This window comes from Mus pahari, chromosome 8 (assembly GCF_900095145.1).
Source record: "Mus pahari chromosome 8, PAHARI_EIJ_v1.1, whole genome shotgun sequence".
Classification (NCBI taxonomy): Eukaryota; Metazoa; Chordata; class Mammalia; order Rodentia; family Muridae; genus Mus; species Mus pahari.
In genome coordinates, this window is record NC_034597.1 from 108,266,802 (window position 1) to 108,288,284 (window position 21,483).

At 49.1% G+C, this 21,483-nt stretch overlaps 2 protein-coding genes across 7 annotated transcripts in view; one reads left to right on the forward strand and one right to left on the reverse strand.

Moving 5' to 3' along the window:
• The window catches only part of Farp1 (FERM, ARH/RhoGEF and pleckstrin domain protein 1), a 237,565-nt gene extending 234,824 nt beyond the window's left edge, over window positions 1–2,741 (forward strand). For all 5 annotated transcript variants that reach the window (XM_029541596.1, XM_021203293.2, XM_029541598.1 and 2 more), the window contains exons 26-27: window positions 788–939; window positions 2,205–2,741. In XM_029541596.1, coding sequence (XP_029397456.1) covers window positions 788–939; window positions 2,205–2,286 — 234 coding nt within the window. In that variant the 3' untranslated portion in view covers window positions 2,287–2,741. The remainder of the gene's footprint in view (window positions 1–787; window positions 940–2,204) is intronic.
• A 3,445-nt stretch (window positions 2,742–6,186) lies between these two features.
• Stk24 (serine/threonine kinase 24) overlaps window positions 6,187–21,483 on the reverse strand; it is a 92,822-nt gene continuing 77,525 nt past the window's right edge. For both annotated transcript variants that reach the window (XM_021203315.1, XM_021203313.2), the window contains exons 4-11: window positions 21,181–21,289; window positions 20,556–20,713; window positions 15,282–15,467; window positions 13,032–13,177; window positions 12,591–12,714; window positions 11,834–11,902; window positions 10,370–10,506; window positions 6,187–7,201 (exon numbers count right to left, since the gene is read on the reverse strand). In XM_021203315.1, coding sequence (XP_021058974.1) covers window positions 7,165–7,201; window positions 10,370–10,506; window positions 11,834–11,902; window positions 12,591–12,714; window positions 13,032–13,177; window positions 15,282–15,467; window positions 20,556–20,713; window positions 21,181–21,289 — 966 coding nt within the window. In that variant the 3' untranslated portion in view covers window positions 6,187–7,164. The remainder of the gene's footprint in view (window positions 7,202–10,369; window positions 10,507–11,833; window positions 11,903–12,590; window positions 12,715–13,031; window positions 13,178–15,281; window positions 15,468–20,555; window positions 20,714–21,180; window positions 21,290–21,483) is intronic.

The window sequence follows — 21,483 nt, forward strand, 5'->3', positions numbered from 1 at the left end:
AGGGGGGATGCAGGGGTCCGGGACCAGCCATGTCCACTGAGAGCTTCAGCTCTAAATGAACTCTGACATCCAGTTACTCAAGGATGGGCTGGTTCACCAGCTACTGGTATGAAAGGGAAGGGGGTGACTCCATGCTGTCCTGTGGAGAGGGGCGAAAACGAGCTTTTTACTCTGCCAACTGAAAAAAGAAAAAGGCAGAGAAGACGTGTCAGCCCAAGTCTTGGGAGTCCCCTCTTGGTGGTGTTGAATTTAAGAGTAGACACAGATGCTCTGGGACAAATGCAAATGGAAGGAAGCTGGAAAGGAAGGAAGGAAAACTCGAGGGTGGGCAAGCAATCTATCCCACAGCTCCCTGGGAGAAGGGAAAGGCATGGACAGACTGGCATGGACGTCAGCCACACAGCTGGGAGGGGAGAAAAGCTTTATAAAAAGAGAAGGGAGCCTAAAGCACCCTTATGCTCAGGCCATCACAGTAAAGTAATGAGAAAATGAATAGTTTGGCCCTTCCGAGTCAAGACTTAGGAAGGCAGAACTTGGTGGCTCCAGGCACTGCTCCATGTAGGGGGCAGAGACTGAGGAAGAAAAGCATGCATGCATGTGCTATCTTAAGGTAAATATACCAGGGGTCTCAGGGGCAGCCTCCCAGCCAGATGCCTGACTTGTTCTACTGGACTGGCCTTGAAGGAGGAGACAAGAGCATGTCCCCTCCTGGAGGGACCACTAGAACAGCAACCCAACCCAACACCACTGACCACTTCCTCAAAGCCCCCTCTATACCCTGTTGCAGGACAGTCACCCCCTCGCCAGCCTGCCTCTGCTGGGCTACTCCCTCACCATCCCTTCGGAGTCTGAGAACATCCACAAGGACTATGTGTTCAAGCTGCATTTCAAGTCCCACGTGTACTACTTCAGGGCTGAAAGCGAATACACATTTGAAAGGTAGGTGCCCCCGCCCATGTCTGCACAGCCCACCTGTAGGACCATGATCCCCATCCTGACATCGTTATAACATGATATAACTACTCTCCCGAGTAGTCCGTGTGCATTCTATAGGTCTGCTTCATGCTCCCAGCCTCGCAGCGTGGCGCCGTAGAGATGTTAGCTCTTACCATGTAAGGTTAGCTAGCACATGCCAGGAAGCTGCAGCAGGGGGAGGTGAGGCACACGTGGCCGTAATGGACCCAAAGGCTGATACTAGCTAACAACCACACAAAGCAGCAAGCTGAGTGTCGAGTGGTTCAGTCAGGTGGGAAATAGGCTGCCAGGAGTGAACCCTGACTTCAAGCTGTCTATGGAATTTGGGGAAACGTGCCCCATAGTACAAGACAACAACCAAGGTCACTGGACTGTAGTAACAATCAGAGGCCTCCACAAGCCAGCCTCTCCCCCGCCCCCAGGATGAAGGCTTGTTCCCTCACTGTCATTTCAAGGTCAACAGGCCAACTAGAAATAATCCCTAGCAAATGTCCATGAAACCAGCCAGCAAACCCTAAGCCAGACTGCTTGCAAATGAGCCCCCAAAGTGGCAAGTCTCAGCCCAGATGAGCAGTTCTTAACCTGTGGGTCTCAACCCCTGCACCTAACCTAACCCTTCTCAGAAAATTCAGATATTTACAGTACAATTCGTAACGACTAAAGTTAGTTATGAAGTAGCAACAGAAATAGGAAAGTTGATAACCACTGGTCAAGATCCGAGATCTAGTAAAGATCTCTGCAAGGCTTGCAGCCTTGCCATGCTGAACCCCAAGAGTAAGCGGTCTTCTCTACCCACACTCACGACATGTTGGGACAGATGATTCTGAACATGTCCCTGAACCCTGGTACTAGTAACACCCTCAACTGTTGACAACTAGCCGTGTGCAGACTTAGCATGTTGTAGACCCAGTGCTGCCCTGGTTTCTTGCAACAAGATGGGCCCATCAAGTGGGGTGGGGTGGGATGGTTGTGTGAATGCAGCCCTTACAATGCCTTTGGAACTGCCGCCATATGTAAACCGTGCTGATGGTTCCCAAGCATCGTTCCCCCAAAATGATTACAGGGACCCTCTGCTTGAGCAACAGGGCATCTTTGACAGGCTCTGGTCTTTCTTCCACTTGTCTTTAGAACTGACAACTACTAAGTTGGCACTAAGTTTGTTGCGAACCAGATATGGGCATGCAAAGCCACCCAGTACTTATGTCCCCCCCCCCCCCCCGTCATTTTAGGTGGATGGAAGTGATCAGAAGTGCCACCAGCTCAGCCTCTCGGGCCCACATCTTGAGTCACAAAGAATCTCACCTGTACTGACGGCTGGACATGCCCACTGGCTGGGCCAGCCACGGCTGCTTTCCTGGAGGATAGAACGAAGCCTAGCGAAACCCACAGCTGTGTGAACACACTGAAGATCTGCAGTGGTTCTTGCCCACTTCCCTTCACAGGCCTATCTCCAAACATTGTCCTTTCCAGTACTAATCTCTTTGGACAGCCTTTCCCTCCAGGCCTAGGGGGTGGGAGGGCTTTGTCTTGCCATTCTCCAGGGGCGCTTTAGTTTGTGCCAGTATTGACACATTGTCATCAAGAGTGCCAAATGACAGTCTCGCCCTGCAGCGTGGCCAGCGCAGGGCCACACATCCGTTCACCGTGTCAGAGGACACAGCAAGTGAGCTTCTTTTCACCTGCAGACTGCTGTTTCCCAAGCGGATTTTTCCAGTGTTCACAACACATGGCGCAGTCTTAAGTAAATGAGATCATTTTGGATTTCATTTTTTTTCCAATCTTTCTACTTTTATAATAGGACATTCGTAGGACTCACTTTTCTCAAGTAAGCAATTTGTGGAGTACTCAGTTCCACTAAAGAAGGGGTTGGCTCCAGCGAGACCCTGGTCACCACACCTACTTTCTTGGCGGAAGTTGACCAAACTGTTTGTGATTCCTATTTACAAGATGTAGTGGGGTTGTTTTCTGTGGAGAAGCAGATACCCAGTGCAATACGTGGGCGTCACCGCCCTGTGCGTGGCGTGTACAGTGGAGGCTCCTAGGCCGTGATGTTTTGCTGTCTGTTTCACAAGCATGAGAAGCTGTATGTCGTTGCCTGGGGCCATTTGTGCTGTTACATGTGGGGCATTGAGTGAGCTTCTTGGGAGAAGCACCGTATGGTAATGGTACGTAGTCCCAGTCCCGGTGATTGGCCCCAATTCCCTGCAAGGCCGTGGTTTGGTTTGAACCTGCACATTCTCTAGTAGTATCTATTGTGCCTGTCTCCAAGTCTTTCTTTTTATACTCATTCCTTCTGGGCATGGGGTACAGACAGGATGACAGCCCACATCCTGGACAGACTCCTCTGGGGGGACCTGGCTGCCAAACACTACCTGAGCCTCCCAGTGGAAAACTGTTTGCCTGTTCTCTAGGGCAGCTGGGTGGCTGTCATTCCCTTCACGCATAGAACCCTCTGTAACGAAAGCTGGCCAGGTCCCCTCTCCCTGTGCCCTATACCCTGGCAAGGGCCTTCTTACCTGAAAACAGTCCCACGATGTTGAGGGGTTGTGACTAGTGTCAGATTCACATGGATAAGGAGTAAGATGTGTCAATCATTTGCCTTACAATGTACCAGATGGTTCTAAGTACTAACAAAAGGGAATAAAAATACCTCATGCCACAATCCAGCACATACAAGTCTGAGGCAAAACCACCTGTACCCGTGTCTTCTCTGTGTGTGGGGGCAGAAGGGTGGCACTGGGTGGGTGGGAAGGGAAGGGACACAGTTTCTGAGGAAATCCAACATCGTAGCACACTGACGAGTGAAGGCAGGCACATCCGAGTGAAAAGGGCAGATTGGCCTCAATGCTCCCCAGACACTGCCACCAGTCATTTAGGGGGACCCCATCACCAGGCACACAACAGTGTTGGGAACAGGCTCCCTCTGAGTCACCAAATTCTCACAGTACTGGAGAGGAGATGACTTCTTTCTTCGGCAGAGCAAGTACAAGTTCTCCCCACGTGTCCGGCACTTCGGACTCCCATACAGCGGCAGAGCTGCTGGAAGAGACAGAGTCTGACAGATCCCACAATACAAGACACAGCAACAGCTTTCCGGAGCTTTATTGACCTAGCACGACAGTATGCGTGCTCGGGAATCCACCTTCATTGCCATATTTTGTAGCAGAAACACAGAAGCCAGGTTTTTAAAGAAATATAATGCATATACAATTACAGGTTTTGCCAAAGAATAGTATAAAACACCACAATCAGAACCAGGAACCATGTCAAGGAGCTCAAGAAACCCCAGCTGCTAAGAAGGAACTTGCCGTATTCCACTCTGCACGGGTGGTTGGTTCCACATCACAGGCTGACTGGGACAGCAATGGGGGGGGGGGCATCATTGAGCCAACATGTGGGGGCATGCCTGCAATCCCAGCACTCGTGAGGACGAACATGAATTACCCAAAGGACAACCTGTCTGTGAGCCAGAGCTCAGCAGTCGGCACTCGGCCTGCCTCACCGCTCTCTGAGGTGCTCATTATCCCAGACTGGTGGCATGGTTGCCGTGGACAGTACACTGTGGAAGGGTGATGCTGTGCTCACCCACAGTAGCCTGTGATGGGAAGTGGGTAGCAGTGGTGGTCTGAGACAGGCCCTGCTCTGAATAAAGGACTAGAAGTGAACACATGAATATAGCTTGCCAAGCTGAGCTAAACAAAATATCCAGAGAACATCTGATTTATTTTGTGCTACAATGTAACAACATAGAGGAGACTATATAACGAGGCAATCCACTTTAAAACTGTCAACCCCACATCTGCAACAAGATTTCCAACAAACTCCCAAAGAACCATCTGTTGCTTTCACAGGAGATGGAACCCGTGCCTTGTGGTCTACTGAGTACAGAGAACCAGCCTACATTTATTTCGATAAGCTTATGCTTAATTAGCATCTAGTCCTCCCAGCAGCTCAGCAGCAACTGTTACATTGTTAAAGACGGGATGGCAGGGATTGCAGGGGAAGCCCAGGAAAGCACTGAGCCGGCACTCACAAGTCCTGGTTCATGTACCAGCACTGGAAAGAGAAAAGACAACTGGCTTTACTACTGTTATCACTACCCACTTGTAAAATTGAGGAGCTCTCTCCACTAGAAATGCGTGTGGCCCTCAGGGTCGCTCTTCAAGTCAACAGCACTCTGCAGAACAGGTTCATTTGGTGACTTTCCTGCAACAACCTTTGGTTTATACATCAAGCCTCGTACAGAAAAAGACACACAGCACTCCAAAGCAGAGTACTCTAGAAGCACGAAATATTCTCAAACTGTTGTTCCAGGTAACATACTTGGTATAAAATAACACTGTACTGGGGTCAGAGTGATGGCTCAGCAGTTAAGAACACAGGCTGTTCTTGCAGAACACCCAGATTCAGTTCCCAGGACCCACAGGGCAGCTCACCTGTAACTACAGTTCCCAAGAGAGGAAACTCATACCCTTCTCCTGTTCTTTGAGGGAACTGCACACATGACCCATAGGCTCAATTTAAAAAGAAAAAAAAATTGTCTTAATTTCCCCTAGCCAAAACGTATTCTTGGATGAAATTACTACTCCAGCCCAAATCTACTAATTCTAATAGACTATCACAATAGTCTAAAAACCTGGACCCCACTTAATAAATCTAAGCAACTGTCTCACGCCTGACACATCTATCCTTGGCCTGCCTTCCTGTAACACAACACACTAGCACAGGCCAAGCTGATGTCTCCAAGTTCACTCAAAGTTCCTGCTCCAAAAACCCTTTCTCAAGACCTAACACTCCAACAGGAGGACAGTAAGCAGGATCAACAAACAAAAACCACTACACAGATCTGAGTGAGACCAGCAAGACCTGCTCTGAGAACCGGGGAATCCCCACCCTGCCGAGGGATGCAAGAGAAAAGAACGGAGACCACGGCTGACAGGACCAGAAGACTCGGCCCCCACAGCAGAGCAAGAGCTTCAGCAGTTTCACAAACCCACACCATCGGCCGTAACTCAGGGACCTAGCACACCCAGCACACACATTGCATAGGGAGATAACCTGGACATTTGGCTTTTTGACATCTGGGCACTTTCCCCTGGAGACTTTCAACATGTCTCAACATACACACGCTTCCTCAGCCATGCACATGTGCAGAGCAGATGCCCCATCTGCTCCGTGGAGCCATGTTTCAAGAATAGTATGCAAAATGAGTGAGTTATAAAATTTATTTGTGTAAGCATTCAGACACTTTGAGGTGGAGATGATATGCAGGTTGCACTACAAGATTCAATGGAAAGATGCCAGACAAGACATCTGGTACAGACGCGGTGGCACAACCCAACATAGGTTAGATGAGAGTGCTTCATCCACAAGAAACTTAAGAGAATAATTTAAAGCTCTGTGAGACAAGATATGTTCCAATTGAAAACACTAAGAAACAGTACCATTGATGGAAAAGGAAAACTTCTAAGTGTACCAAAAAGGGCATAGGGTGAACGAGAGGGAAATTTGCATCTGTTGAGGTACAAACGGGAGTGTTCCATGAGGGGAGGGGGGGTTAATTATTATTAATGACAGACCCTGTAAATACAAAATAAAATCCAAACCACTGGTCACGAGATTCAAGATTTACACGTAATAAAGGCAAGGCAATAGACTCAGTTCTGCCTGTCAAATATTTACTCCACAGACATTATCTACAGAAGCACTTGGCCAATGTGTACACAGTGATCCTTACGCACGCCAAAAGGGTTTCTGTAAAAATGACGCTATATACAATCTGTACACTGATCCACCAGAGCGACTCTCCGTCTCCCGGGGGAGGAGCTATCGGTATAAAGCGGGATACCTGAGGTTGCGTGTCTTCAATTGCCTTAAAACAATCCAAATATACATTTCAGGGTTTTTTGTGTTTAAAGATACTTTCTTTGAATATGTGCACTATGATTAAAATTAAAAACGATAAAAAAATAAAATCGCTTGAAGGAGAAGACCCTCCCCCACCCTATCGGAAAGACTCCATCTGGCTGTGGCACGACGAGGCCATCCCTGGACAGGTGCCGGCGCTATGGGAGGGCGGGTGGGCCCCTCCGTGACACCTCTTCGCAGAGTCAGCAAAGGCTCTCGTTGACTTTTAAAAAGAAGGAAGATGAAGAAGAAAGGAAAAACCAACCGGGGTGCCATGGGCCTTCAGTGCGCTGAGGCTCCTCCGCCACTCAGAGAGTATCTAGGGAAAAGCAGAGATCAGTAAGCATCGCTCTCTCGGAGAACGGAAACATTACCAAGTTTACAGAAGCTTCAAAGTCTTAGAAAACAAGCCAGGAGAACAAGAGTGAGCGGGTTAGCAGATCTGTGGTAGCAGAGTTTATAATGGCTGAGAAAACTCTGGATTTAACTAAAAAGCTCAGTGCATGAAAACCGAGCCTCTGCAGTTTCCCTGGATGCAGGTGTCATGGAGACAGCAAGTCACACCTAGGACCACCTTGCTTTGTGATTGTGGTCTATGTGCGTGTGTTGTGCGTGGAGTGTGCACATGTATGTACAGGCGTGCACAACCATGTGGACTCTGGGCAGAGGCTGACTCTGGGGGTCTTTCTCTATCGTGTTCTACCTCACCTTCCCGCAGTGTCTCCTACTGCGTAGCAGCTTGCCGTTCTGGCTGGGCTGGCTGGCCAGCAACCCTCCAGGACCTACCCAGGTCTCCACAGAATCACCACCCCTACCCTGTACCGGGATGACACACACGTGCCACCACACAGCCTCTGTGTGGGTGTTGGGACCTACACTCAGGTCTTCCTGCTTATACAGAAAGCACTTGACCCTCTGAGCCCTCTCCAGCCCTGGCTCTATTTTTGAAAACTGGTGTTGATCAAGGACACAGCAAGAGCTCGGGGACATATATCCACGCTAGGTTGAGTCCAAGCTCAGCAATTCTTTGGGGCAGCAATGTATGGCTGCAGCCCAGATAAGCTACTTGAAAGCAGTCTCTAAAAACATGGCCCAAAGGAGGGCCTGTGTGTCTGCATGAACAACTCGCATATAACATCAGAAGCAACGTCACAACCACTGGACTACGTCATTTCTTGTTTTCAAAAGAATAAGTCTACACTGTCTTGCTTCTGAATGCTACATGGTATGAGCATTGAGGCCAAGGACATATTTAAGGAAAGTCACCTCCAACACTGCATGCAGAGATGCTCTGTGATACACTGAACACAGTCAAACAGGTCTGTAAGTTCCTCTTAGCAGCCACAGCATCTAGGACTCAGATGTCAAGAACTACAATCAACTCATTACGCATTGAGTTGCTGCTGTGAATGGATGAGCTGTGCTCACTAAAGGATCCCAAAGCCAATTCAGACTAAGACAGAGACGCCCTGAAAACGCTTCACACAGAAGTGATTTCTGAAGAGACCGTTCAATACAGCTCACCTGGGAGCAGACTGGGAAGAAACTGAAGGGACGGGCACTGGTTGAGCTTTGTCCCTGGCTGCTGGAACCAGGGACAGTGCAAAGCCATAGCTATGTTTGCAGAGACAAAACCAGGACCCTGCCACTTAATCATCTGCTGTCTAGGAGGGTCCACTCAGCACCAAAGGCTGTGTCTACTTGAAATCTGGGTTTGAATTGACAAGGATGGCTAATACACCATACCTACTTCAAAGGTGTAATACCAAGGAAAACAGTGTAAAATATCCTACTGGATAACTGTTATTATAAGTTAATACATGAAATTATCAAAGTATTACTAAAATTAATTTTGTTTGCTCCTCTTTATGTTCTTGATATAGTTTCTAGAATACTTAAAATCCTGTGTGTGAGAAGCCTGGGTGACTCAGCTCAGTGGTAAAATACTTGCCTAGCATGCTCCAGATCAAGAATTAAATCCCCAGCCAGTACCACAAAAATTCACAGAGCGAGACAGAGACAGAGAAAGAAACAGACAGACAGACAGACAGACAGACAGACAAGGCACTTTCAATGTTAAGAAAAATCTTCACATTTGGGGCCATCAGGTAAAGGTGCTTGCTGTGTGAGCCTGGCAGCAAATCCTGATACCTGACCCAGAAGAAAAGCAGAAGGAGAGACAGGACTCCATGCACCACACACATGTACCTTCCCAATAACAATCAGTAAAATAGTCTTAAAGTAGTGGAAATTCTTCCTGTGGCTCCTATCACATTTCTACTAGAGCTGGCAGATTAGGTGCCTCAGCAGGGGACAGATCCAGAAAAGAACCAACGAGGCACACATACCTAAGCTACTAGGGAAATCAAGTGGCACTTACCAACCACTCACACAACATCAGGCAACCCTGGACCACATGCAAAACTGCTGAAGGTGACAAAAGCTGTGGGGTGGGCCTGAGCCCAGCTACATGGAGGCCAAGGCCGGCTGCCACCACAGAAGGCTTTCCGGGGTGGAGGTGGGGGTGGGGGGCACAGGCAGCAGGTCAGAGGTGCTTAATGTAGGTGGGCCTGATGCCCTGAGTTAGATCCTTGGATTCAAAGAGGGCAGAAGGCAACCAACTGCTGAGAGCTGTCCTCAGACCTCTGACCACAGCGTGCACACATAAATGCACACATCACAGAAAAAGTGACACCTTAATATTCCAAGCAGAAAACAGAAGGCAGGATAATAAACAGACATCCTTTCTGGGTGTGGTTCTGTTTTGCTTGTGAAATGAAAATCAGATGCCACTAAGAGGAAATACAAAGTTGTATTTTCCTTTACACTGTAACATATTGTTGCCTTTAAGATTCAAATCAGGAACAACCACATGGTGGCTCACAACCATCTATAATGAGATCTGATGCCCTCTTCTGGTGTGTCTGAAAGATTAAAATCAGGGCAATCTTAAAAAGATGTTGTCTCCTCAATGGCCTCAAGACTGGGAGCTAACAAGTAAACCATCTTTATTTTTTATCCCAAACAGTAATATCTATTCAACATGGAGACTACGTGGCTAAAGCCACCAGGTAGAGACAGGAGCTAGCTCCTAGACGCCAGAGCACAGGTTTCTAGGCAAGGTTCTGAGGATGGCTGAGTCCACTACACCAAAACCTCTGGTGTCTGACACGGTCTCGATGTGACTGAGGCTCTCTCTGCTCCTCAGACTGCTGCATGTAAGTGTTTTAAGGCATCTTGCATTTCTTGGCAACGGCTACAAATACAAAGCTCTGTGGTCCTTTCCAGACTCGGGTCTCCCATTTGTACAATTCAGAACAAGCCTTCTCCCTCAGGAGAAGCCCATGGACCAAGGGACAACAGAGCAAGAATGAAAAACCCAAGAGATATACCAAGCTACAGTCTGTGACAGTTCCTAGTCCAAGAAGCCGTGCCAGCACCACCAGGCTCCCCTCCTGCAATCCAGCCCCAGCCCAGGGCCGGTTACCTCTGCAGCCGCTGCACAAGCTGTGCCACCATAGTGTCCGAGATCCCAGGACAGGCCTCTTCCGCCAAGTAGATGGCTCCCCGAAGCTCTTCTATTGACCCCAAGTTCCCTCCACATGCCTGGCTCTTCTCTTTCAGCTGGAAATGCACACAAGAGCAGTGTTATACACGGGCACAGGCCTGGGCAGCAACCACTCCAGGAAGAGACAAACAGGCCCTGCCAACATCACCATGCCTGGCTGACCAGGGCCCAGTCTGAGCTTTGTGGCTCACGAGTCACTCTGGGGCCTCATCTTCTGTCTCTGTGAACAGTACATACACAGTGACTCTTCCAGAGCAGAACACAGGCAAGTAGCTGCACACCTTCACACACGAGTCTGATGAACACTCCGCCACTATCTCCTTTGTGTAGCCTTTTGCTCACCCCTAAAAGTGTCATCAATGCCTACATGAACAACTGTGGTGGTGCCATTTGGCAGCTACGCCTACATGAACAACTGTGGTGGTGTCATTCGGCAGCTACAGTGTGGGTCACCAAAGCTTCACTCCTGATGGTTATGGGCTGGGTGTAAATTTCAGGCACATAGCCTTTGGCATCAAGAGTGCTGTCAAATGTTCTCACATACCCGTGGCAACCCTGAGCCCTGGGACTCCACCACACCCTCCTCTGCTCTCATGAGTCATTACTGTGACTTAAGGCACCTCCCCAGCATAAAGACCAACTTCAAATCTTTTTCCTGAATGTACCCTTAGGTGTAAATATTCCATTATCTCCTGCTTCCATTTGTTAACAAACATTTTAGAAAATTCTCAGCTTTGACCCCACAGGATGCTAACCTAAGAGCAGCAGTTTCCTTGTCCTGTCTCTGAGGGCCACAGAAGCACACTTCCAAGCACAGGGTTTGGAGACTAATCTGCAATCTGCCACTCACCTGCCTCTGACCTGACCTGCACCTGCGTGTCTCAAAGCAAAGCCAAGACAGGAGAAGCAGGGCCCTCCTTTTCTCCAAGACTGAGCTAAACTCAATGACCTCCATGTTACTCATGTCTGCTGAGCTTCGATGATTACCTAAAACGAAGGGCACTGAACACCCAACTCTAGTCCTCACCCTAACCACTGGGCACACTGGGAAAGCAAAACAAGGAGATTCCCCCCTTTGGTTCTCTAGTACTTCCAGAGTATTACCTCATTTCCAATGGATTTGAGGTGGCTACTGAGGAATGATTTCAACAGTTTAAGCCCAGTAATAACCTACACAGCTTTCCCTAGCTACCTGCCTGGCTTATGGAAGGCAGGGCCCAGGGCCAGCGGTCACCATAGACATAATGCAACAGTGAGACTGCCTCTGCAAGTAGTTTCAATGCCCCTAACTTGTACTGACTGACAGCCACCCACAGACAGACAGCCCTGGTCCCCTCTTCCTCCCTTTCTCCCCTCCCAAGGATAACAGCCGGGGAATCTTACCTCCGCAAACAGAGGAGAAATGATTGTGGATAAACACTGAGAGAAAGGCCTCTTTGGGATATCTTTCATCTTAGGGAAGGAAAGAGAAGGGAGTCATTAGAAACAGGCAAACGATTCTACCAAGAATGACTGGATTCTCTACCCTGAGGAAACAACTTCTGTTCATGATCTCTGAGGGAGACTCTACAAAGGGCCCCACCCACGTAGCTGTGAACCCAGTGCATGACGCCAGGAGTGAACTCCTTAGGCATGGACACAATGCTCTGCGGGTTTTATGGAGGAAACCCTAGAAACCGTGTGGCCACAGCGAGAGGCCAACGCCCACTCTCTGAACTGATGAGCTCCTCACACAGATGGACAATGACAAACTAATCTTAGTGGAAACCCACCTCATCCACATGAAGTCTATATTCAGTACCAAAAGGAACATACTGGTCTTAAAGGGCTTGCAATAAAAACTGCCCCAGTAAAAACCAGGGTATTGTGAGTAAGCCCAACAGCTACTTCCCAAGTTTTCACATGGGAAACTTCACATCCAAGTCCACCGTGTGGCCGAGGTCAGGAGGGCCCAGCGTTACACACAAGGTGAAGGTACACAATTCAGCACTGAGCAGACCCACACCTCAGTCCTCAGATGGTCAATTCCCTCAGGGGCAGATGCCACCAAGGAATTGCCTCGAGGGCGCCTCATCTGCTCCCACAGCAGGCTTACTGGGAACAGGTTCCCCAGCGCCACGGGCTGGTGGGCACACGGTACCTTATTTCTTTCCAAATCCGAGAGCTGAAGAGTCCCATTCTCCAGGTTCTTGGGATCTTTCTCTCGGATTGTGAAGATCCAGTCCCCAGAGTCGCTGCCTCCAGACGCCTGGCCATCTGTCTCCCTTGGAAAAGAAACCCTACCAAGTTCACCAACACGGGCTGGGCCAGGGGCTGCACTGCCCAGACCAATGACCCCAACTACCCGCCGCCGCCGCCACTACCACCGACGCCGCTGGGCCTCAGCGTCTCCACAGGTTTCTCCTTCTGGCCATGGCTCTAAGTCTGTGCTCTCTTTTGCCCTCCCAACCCCATCCTGGCCATAGCTACACACACACACACACACACACACACACACACACACACACACACACACACACCGCCTCCTCAAGAAGCAGGACCCAACTCTCTGCTTCAGATGTGGAAAGACAGGGCGACTTACACGTCAGAGTCCTCCGAGCTGGAGTCCTCGTGGCTCTGCTCCGCCTTCCACCTCTTGTACCTATCGATGAGCTCAGTCAGGTAGGACGTTTTCTTTGCATTGCGGATTATGAATTTGTGCTTCAATAATTCCTTAGCAGTGGGTCTCTGGAAGACACAGGTGTCAAAATCATCATCGAGAGGAAGTTTCTTCTTCACCCCACTCTACCCCACACGAACGGACTTCTGGGTAAAAAAGCCAGACCATCACGCCCTGGGTTCTGCTTCTGAGCCCGCTCCTCACTCAGGCTTGCTGGAGAAGTCATTTCATACCCGTGCCCAAGTATGTGCACAGGGAAAATGGGAGAGAGTTTCCAACAAAGACTGAAGCATCCTGCCAGAGCAGTTCACCAAAAGAAGAGAACCCCTGCAAAGAACTGCACAAGGAACTTGGTGAGTACTGAGAGAGCTCATCTTGTTTTTCCTTGGTTTCTCATAATGAGTGCTGGCTAAGGGAAATATACATTCTATATGATCTCCTATAGTGTTAGGCAAATACCCTAAACTGAGTTCACAGATTCGACTCATCTAAGAGGTTGGGACAGGAGTCAGAAGAGACCTGACTGGCTCCTGGCTCCTGCCTCCATTCCCTCAGTCACCAGCACTCCCCACTTAGAAAAGTAAGCCCGTGAAGCCATCCCTACGCTGGTGATGAGGACCAACAGCTTGATCCCCACCCAGCATGGCACAGCTCCAACCAAATGGCATAGAGAGTTTAAGCCAGTGGCTTCCCCATCTCCTGGCAATAAGTTCCCCAAGACACAGAGTGGCCCAACTAGGGACAGATAGCAAAATCACACAGATGCCAGGCAGGCATACCACAGTGCCATTTGCTCCAAAGAGTCAAGAACAGCATTTTCTTCTAACAGAAATCTCTGAGCACCCGGGTGGCCTCCATACTCCCCTCACCACCCGCCCCATCTTTTGGCTGTGACGCTCCAAACATCCCGAGTGTTCTCAGCTTTGCAGCCTTCACGCCTGAAGGTCCAAGGGTAAGCCAAGGTAGAGGGGTGCATGGTGGGAATAAACAGTACTGCACATGCTTTAGGAAATGATGTGTACATATTTGGGTCTCTCTTCCATTATACTATGTGGCACCATGATGTAACAATCAAACACCTGGACTTGGCATGCAAGACCACACCCACCACCTGACCCAATAACCAAATGCATTCGACCTGCTGACCTCATCCTGCAGCCCCTGGTGGAGCCAAGAGACAGTGCTGCCTGTCCTTTTTAATCCTTTCCCCAGAACGGGGCTCCTGTTGGGAACCATATGATGCTCCTGTGAAATTCATCTTTTCTCCCCATTTTCAGACAAGAGCTAACGGGGACCCTCCATGAGTATTCTTCAGGTTCAATGAAGCCTTGGCACAGCTAAATTTGCTCAAAGAAACCCTAAACAAAGCTAAGGCATGGAGTGCTACACGTGACAAAACACACAGGCTGCCTTTCTATTCCAAGAAAAGCCCCAATTCTCAGAGAACAACTAGGAAAGCTCAGGGCATGGGCTTTGCCACCACTAAGTAAACACGGAGAGAAAAGGGTGGGGCAGCGGAGGTTGGGGGGGGGGGGTTCACCTGTACCCTGTGTGTCTGTTTCCTAGCACACAACAACTCCAAGCTGACCATTTGCTTCCTTTATTTTGAGTCTTTCCCCTGCTACTACTGAAGTAGCTTCCTAGTTGTACAGCCTGATCTTTCTCTATAAATATTAAAAATTGACCATCTTACCTATTATACTAAAAATATTCTTCAGGCTAAAGGAGGTATGGATATGCTAGAAAATCTAAGATAAAATAATTACATCTTAAATTCCTAAAAGGCAAGAGGACAACAACAGCAACAAAGAGCGAGCGTCTGTAGTTAAAGAAACGGGGCAGTGGTCGTGCCCAGAACTCAGGAAGCAGAGGCAGGCAGATCTCTGTGAGTTCAAGGCCAGTCTGGTCTACAGAGAGAGTTCTAGGAAAGCCAGGGCTTCAGAGAGAAACCCTGTCTCAAAACAAAAAAGACGGACGGACGGACGGACGGACGGAAGGAAGGAAGGAAGGAAGGAAGGAAGGAAGGAAGGAAGGAAGGAAGGAAGGAAAGAAGGAATTGAATTCATTTGCCAAGACTGGAGAGATCAGGGAAATGGCTGGAAACAGTATCTGGCACAACCCCAACAGAAGAAATCCAGACCAAGATGAGACTCCAGAAAGGTGCGCACTCACAAAGCTGGGCTCCTTGTTCAGGCAGGCCTCCACGAACTCCTTGAGGGGTTTGCTGTAGCTCCCTTCCAGTGTGGGAGGGTTGTTCTTTGGGATGAGGAATAACACCTTCATGGGGTGCAGCTCAGAATGTGGTGGCTCTCCTTTGGCCAGTTCTATTGCTGTGATGCCAAGAGACCAGATGTCTGCCTGCAAGGACAAAAGCATCTTAAAGACATGGAACACAACATTCAGACAAGCACAAGGGAGGGGAAAATACCTGTGCTTCAATCTCAGGTTCTGAAAAAGACCATTACTCTGAACTAAGAAACACAAGCCCATGGCATAATTTTAACACAGGAAACAAGTGGACAGATTTTATGTAGCAAACACTACACACAAATACAAAACTGCTACAGTATCTATCCAGACTGGCCACCTCTGTGGTAGGCAGCAGGCCTGTCTGTGTCAGGTATGCTCCTGGAGCCCATGAGCAGGAGAACTTCACCCCTTGGGCACATACTGCTGTTCAGACCTAATGGTCTCAAATAGCAGCACTATAATCGGGGTCTTAGGACACTAGTCAAGCTGTTTTCCCTTAGCCCTGTCCCCTTGATTGTCATGAGGGAGGCAGTTTCAATGGTGTACAAAGGGACTACATTAACACTGTGCCCACAACTTAAAGCATTTTTGCTTTGATGGCATTTGCAGTGTTGGGAACTGAACCTAGAAGCTCACACTAGGCAAATGCTCTTATCAATGGTAGAGAATGTTTATTATAAAAATGGTCAAAGCCGGGCAGTGGTGGCGCACGCCTTTAATCCCAGCACTTGGGAGGCAGAGGCAGGCGAATTTCTGAGTTCGAGGCCAGCCTGGTCTAGTCTACAAAGTAAGTTCCAGGACAGCCAGAGCTATACAGAGAAACCCTGTCTCGAAAAACCAAAAAAAAAAAAAAAAAAAGGCAAACACACAGACATGAACAACATTAATATAATCATAAGTATGGCACACAATGGTAATCGCTGTTATCACTTCCATACAGACTTTGTTAAGTAGAGTGACCTGTAATCACAGCACTCGAGAGACAGAGGCAGGAGGATTGCCACAAGTTTGAGGCTAGCTCAAGCTATATACACAGCAAAATACTAGAGCTATACAGCAGGATCTTGTCTCAAAGAAGGAGGGGACAGACAGACAGACAGAAGCTATCTTGACACCTGCCACCCCTCACCCCCTAGTACTTTGATATGCCAGCTAAACAGGGCATGCCTACACCCTGACACTGAAATTAGCAAAACTAACCTTGGAGCTTTCCCAGGCTGTGTGCACAGCAGCTCTCATGTGTGGTGCTAGGCAACAACAGCCAGCCCATGTTACAGGCAGCACTGCTCCCAGAATGAGCAAAGAAAAAAAAAAGGGGGGGGGGGTACTTCCAACTTCCTGTGAGTTTATCAAGGAAGTTCTTTAATATCAAGTAATACCTGAGCCTTTCCAACTGCTTAAAACCATAAAATTTTCCACAGCTGCTTTATCTGAATTAGGATCCAAAGTCCACGTGTCCCATATGATGGCTAGGCTGCCCAAGGTCCTTTAATCAATAAGCAGTCTCTATTGCCAATTTCCCCAGTACCTTTAAGAATGAGGTCTCAAGTCCTTACTCTGCGTGTCATTTCCCTTTGTCCTGCCTGGTTGGACTTGATAAGCTGGAAGGAGAACCTCAATGGAGAACACGCCCTGTCACACTGACCTGTAGGCAAGCCTTTTTGAAGCATTTTTTTTTCCTGATTAATGATTGATGTGGAAAGGCCCAGACCACTGTGGGAGGGGCCATCACCCCTGGACAGGTGGCCCTGGTGTGTGAGAAAGCAAACTAAGCCATCCAGGAAGAACCAGCCAGCAAGTGGTATCCACCTATGGTCGGTCTCTGCTACAGTTCCCATCTTCAGGTTCCTGGCCTGACTTCATGAGGGACTGTACATTTTAACGTGAATTGCCCTGTCCTCTCCAAGCTGCCTGTGGTCACTGCAGTTACAATACTAAAGCCCTCACTAAGCACCCCTGACACCTGATGTGTTTCTCTCTCAGTGCGTTCCCAGCTAAAGTCCCGCAGATTGTGACTTTCGACTCAGACAGACTAGGCACTGGGACAGCCCTGCTCTCCAACTGCCCAAGGCCCTGTGTCTGTCTGTCACCTCCGTGCACGGTACGTTCCTTAAATGCTTATTGTATGAAAGGAACACAAGTCTCAGGACAACTTTACAGCAAGCAGGGCTGTCAGGAGCTTAAACCCAGTGAAACACCACAAATCAGGTTGGCAAAGGGGGGTGGGGTGGAGAATGGCACCTGCTCTTGTCACTGTACCATGAACTCGTCACAAGTCCAAGACTTACAACACAGGTGGCAAAGAGAGGCCTATGCAGGGGACCATGGGACCAGGACAATCTCCAGCCTTTACCTGGAGTACCCTCGCTTGCTAGTCTCCTGAAACCGTGTGAGCACCAGAAATCCCTGCCACAGTGCCCCAGTCAGTGCCATGAAGGTGGCTAGAGGAAGGGAGAAAGCTACGCAGCAGGAAGAGGAGGACTAAGGCAGGCTGACTCTTACGCGCCCCCCACAGGCCTTGTGACTGCTGGCGCCTACTCCCATGCTCTCAGGCACAGCATGTCGCGGCCCACCGTGCACAAATGGGCCCCTGGCAATGGCTCTCCATCCAGATCTCTAGACTTCACACGCCCCGCTCAGCCTTACAGGTTAGAAGGCCTGACAATCATGGTCTCTGCCTGAGGTTGGCTGTGCTCTGACTACACAGCAATCCTGCAAGGAACTGGCCCTGCTTGCTCTGCCCCAGGTACACTGAGTGACAGCCCTGAGCTGCAGAGCAACCTGAGATTCCTCTTTGGAACATCTTGAACCCAACCAGGAATAGTGGCAGACCACTGTAACCCCAGCTATGGAGGCTGGTTGGCAAGAGGAACTGAAAGTTCAAGACCAGACTGGGCTCTCTAGTGGAGCCCATCTAAACCAAACCATGAAGTATTCAAACCCACTCAGTTGAGAAGTGTGTGGCAGTGAACTCTTTAATGCCCAGCTTTCCCACACCCCTCTAGTTCTACCTTGGCTGCACGGCCATCCCCCAGGACTTGTGCAGGGACCTGTGCAGTCTTCTGTCTGCCTCTGATGCCCACTGACAAACCTGGACACGGAGCTGGCACATCCAGGACACCAAGCCATTTGGTATGTGATCAGAAGCCACAGAAACACCCAAACGTGTTTAAACACCATGTACCCCAACAAATGGAGACTAGGAAGACAGGATGTCTCTCCAAACAGCACGGATACCAAACCCCAGCACCCATGCCTCCTTGTTAGGAAATGTGGCACCTGAGGGTTTAGACGAGTCAGGTAAGCGGGGTACCATCCCTGCCCAGAAGAACGAAAGCTGAACTGCACCAAGGATCCACTTCAGAGAGGTATCTGGTATGGCAGGAAGATCAGGAAAGCTCTCTGGGAAACAAGAGAATGAGTGGCCCAGGGTACAACAGAATTGGGTGGCCTGAGCCCCAAGCTGTAAGGGCCATGGCTGACAAGCTAATTTACTGCCTAGTCTCTCTCCTACCAAACTCCAGACGTGAATACAGACAGCGAACGGTAGACAACACACCCACCTTTCTATATGACGGAGCTCAGGAAAAAGGCCAAGAGGAGACCAGGCTTCAGACAAGAAGTAGTCATGGAGGTGATCCATTTTCCAGAGACATGGAACCAACGAGAAACAACGCAGAGGACAGGCCTGACTAACCTGAAGTGCTCTTGCTGCGTGCTGGATGACAGGGCCAGAGGTCCCTCCCAATCTACCACACCACCAGTTTCTCTTTAAGTTCACCGAGCCAGCCAGAACGTGGGATACCTGCATCCTCACTCACAGAGACATACGGCAATGGCATATATCTCACAGTCGTACCCAAGGTTCCAAAGGGAGTTGCCCTGTTTCACACACCATTTAATGAGGCCAGGAATCCGCTACACACAGGAGGGTCCAAGAAAGAAAGGAAAAGCAAGACAGAGAGAGACACAGCCAGGCCTGCTAACACGCGTTTATAACCCTAACACGTGAAGGCCAAGACAGGAGATCACCAGTGTGTTCAGACTCTCCGACTTCAGCTACAGAGCAAAACTAAGTTAGGGTTTGTTTTGTTTTGAGGGGCTGGAGAGATAGCTCAGCATTTAAAAGCACACATTGCTCTGGCGAGAATCCAAGTCCGGTTCCCAGTACCCATGTCAGGTAGCTCACAACTGCCTACCTCCATCTCCAGGGATCTGAAGCCTCTGGCCTTCCAGGGCATCAGCACTCATACGCGCAATTCACAGAGGCATGTAACATGAATGAATGAATGAATGAATGAATGAATGAATGAATGAACGAACGAACGAATAAGCGAATAAACAGAAAGAAGCAAAGAAAAACCAGTGTTTGGCCTGTGAACGTTTCTAAGTATTTTTTTTGCACTGAAAGTCTGGTGCTCAGGAAAGTCAATTCTCTGCGATGATCATGTTTATTGTGCATAGGTCTCTGACCTGAGCAGATGGTTGGGCCATTTTTAGTCTATACTACAAGATTACAGAAAACTAAAAGACAAAAGCAAAAAGTAAAAGCATTAGGAACAGAGCCAACAAGGAACCGCAGTCGGGGTGTGTGTGTGTGTGTGTGTGTGTGTGTGTGTGTGTGTGTGTGTGTGAGAGAGAAAGAGACAGACAGACAGACAGACAGACAGAGACTGACTCCTGCTGATAGGAGCCTCTGAAAACACAGATCCTGAAACAAAACAGAACAAGCAGTTGCAATCCCTGAAGAAGCAGGCCCGCCCACTCTGCTGTGGGGTTTTCTGAGAACTCATTTCTCTAGATGTCCTACCTAGAGCAGGCAGAGGTCAGTCCAGGCCCTGCCCCTCATCCACTGTGCCAAGGGTTCAGCAGCCTTCATGTGCAGACGTGGCCAGTCCTCTCGACTAACTGTCCAGACCCCCACAGCCTAAGCCATCTAGGGTCTGCATGTCTCAGAAGGCCTAGGCTGTGTATGTTCTCACACCTGCTCCTTCCTGGTCCCCAGCATATCAAACACGAACTAAGGTAAAGACAGACACTCAGGCCAGAGGAACAGGGATCCAATGGTGTAGCAGGAGATAGAGAACGAAGTTGACATTAACCAAAGTCACAGAATCACCATAACCCACCTCAGGTCCAGGCAGAATGTGCATGATCAAAACAAAAGGGCCAAGCATTTGGACGCAGCCCTCTCACCTTTGAGTCGTAGGCTGACTGCTTAATGACCTCCGGCGCCATCCAGAAGGGAGTACCCACGAAGGTGTTCCTTTTGATCTGGGTATCTGTCAGCTGGCCGGCCACTCCGAAGTCTGCCAGCTTCACCTCTCCATGCTCAGAGAGCAGAACATTGGCCGCTGAAAGACAAGAAAGGCAGAGGCCTTCTGCAGTGCTACTCCCAAGGTCACCCTGCAGGCTGAAGCCTGCGCTCCCCACAGGGCAGGAGGACCCCTAAGAGCAAGCTGGCCTGGGGTTTGAAAACAGCCCAGCCTGACCCCAGATAGACAGCGTGGGAGCACTGCCAGCAAGCACAGACGTGTAGTGGCTCTGCCACTTCAGGTGTTTCAAAGAAATGAAAACCAGAACTGCCCTCACCACCTGGCAGTGGTGGCGCATGGCTTTAACTGCAGCACTCGGGGGCAGAGGCTGGCAGTGGTGGCGCATGGCTTTAACTGCAGCACTCGGGAGGCAGAGACAGGCGGATCTCTGAGTCTGAGGCCAGCCTGGTCTACAGAGTATATTCCAGGATGGCCAGGGCTACACAGAGAAACCCTGTCTCCAAACAACACAAAAATATAAACAAACAAAAAAGGGTAACCCTTACCTTTAATATCTCTGTGAATTTTCTTCTCTGAGTGTAGATAATCAAGTCCTTTCAGAATTTCTCGTAATATGGTTGCAATCTGAATTTCATCTAAAGGGCCAGGCTCTAACTAACAAGAAAAAACAAAAGATTATCAGCCTCTCGGGAACTACCTTAACACAGAGTTTAAGAAACAAAATCTATGCTAAATAGATAGAATCATTAAAACTAAAAGATATCTTTATGTAAAGCAGATATTTTGCCTAAACAACTGAAATCTAAAAGGGCCAGGCATCAAAATGCATACATGCCTTTAATCCTAGC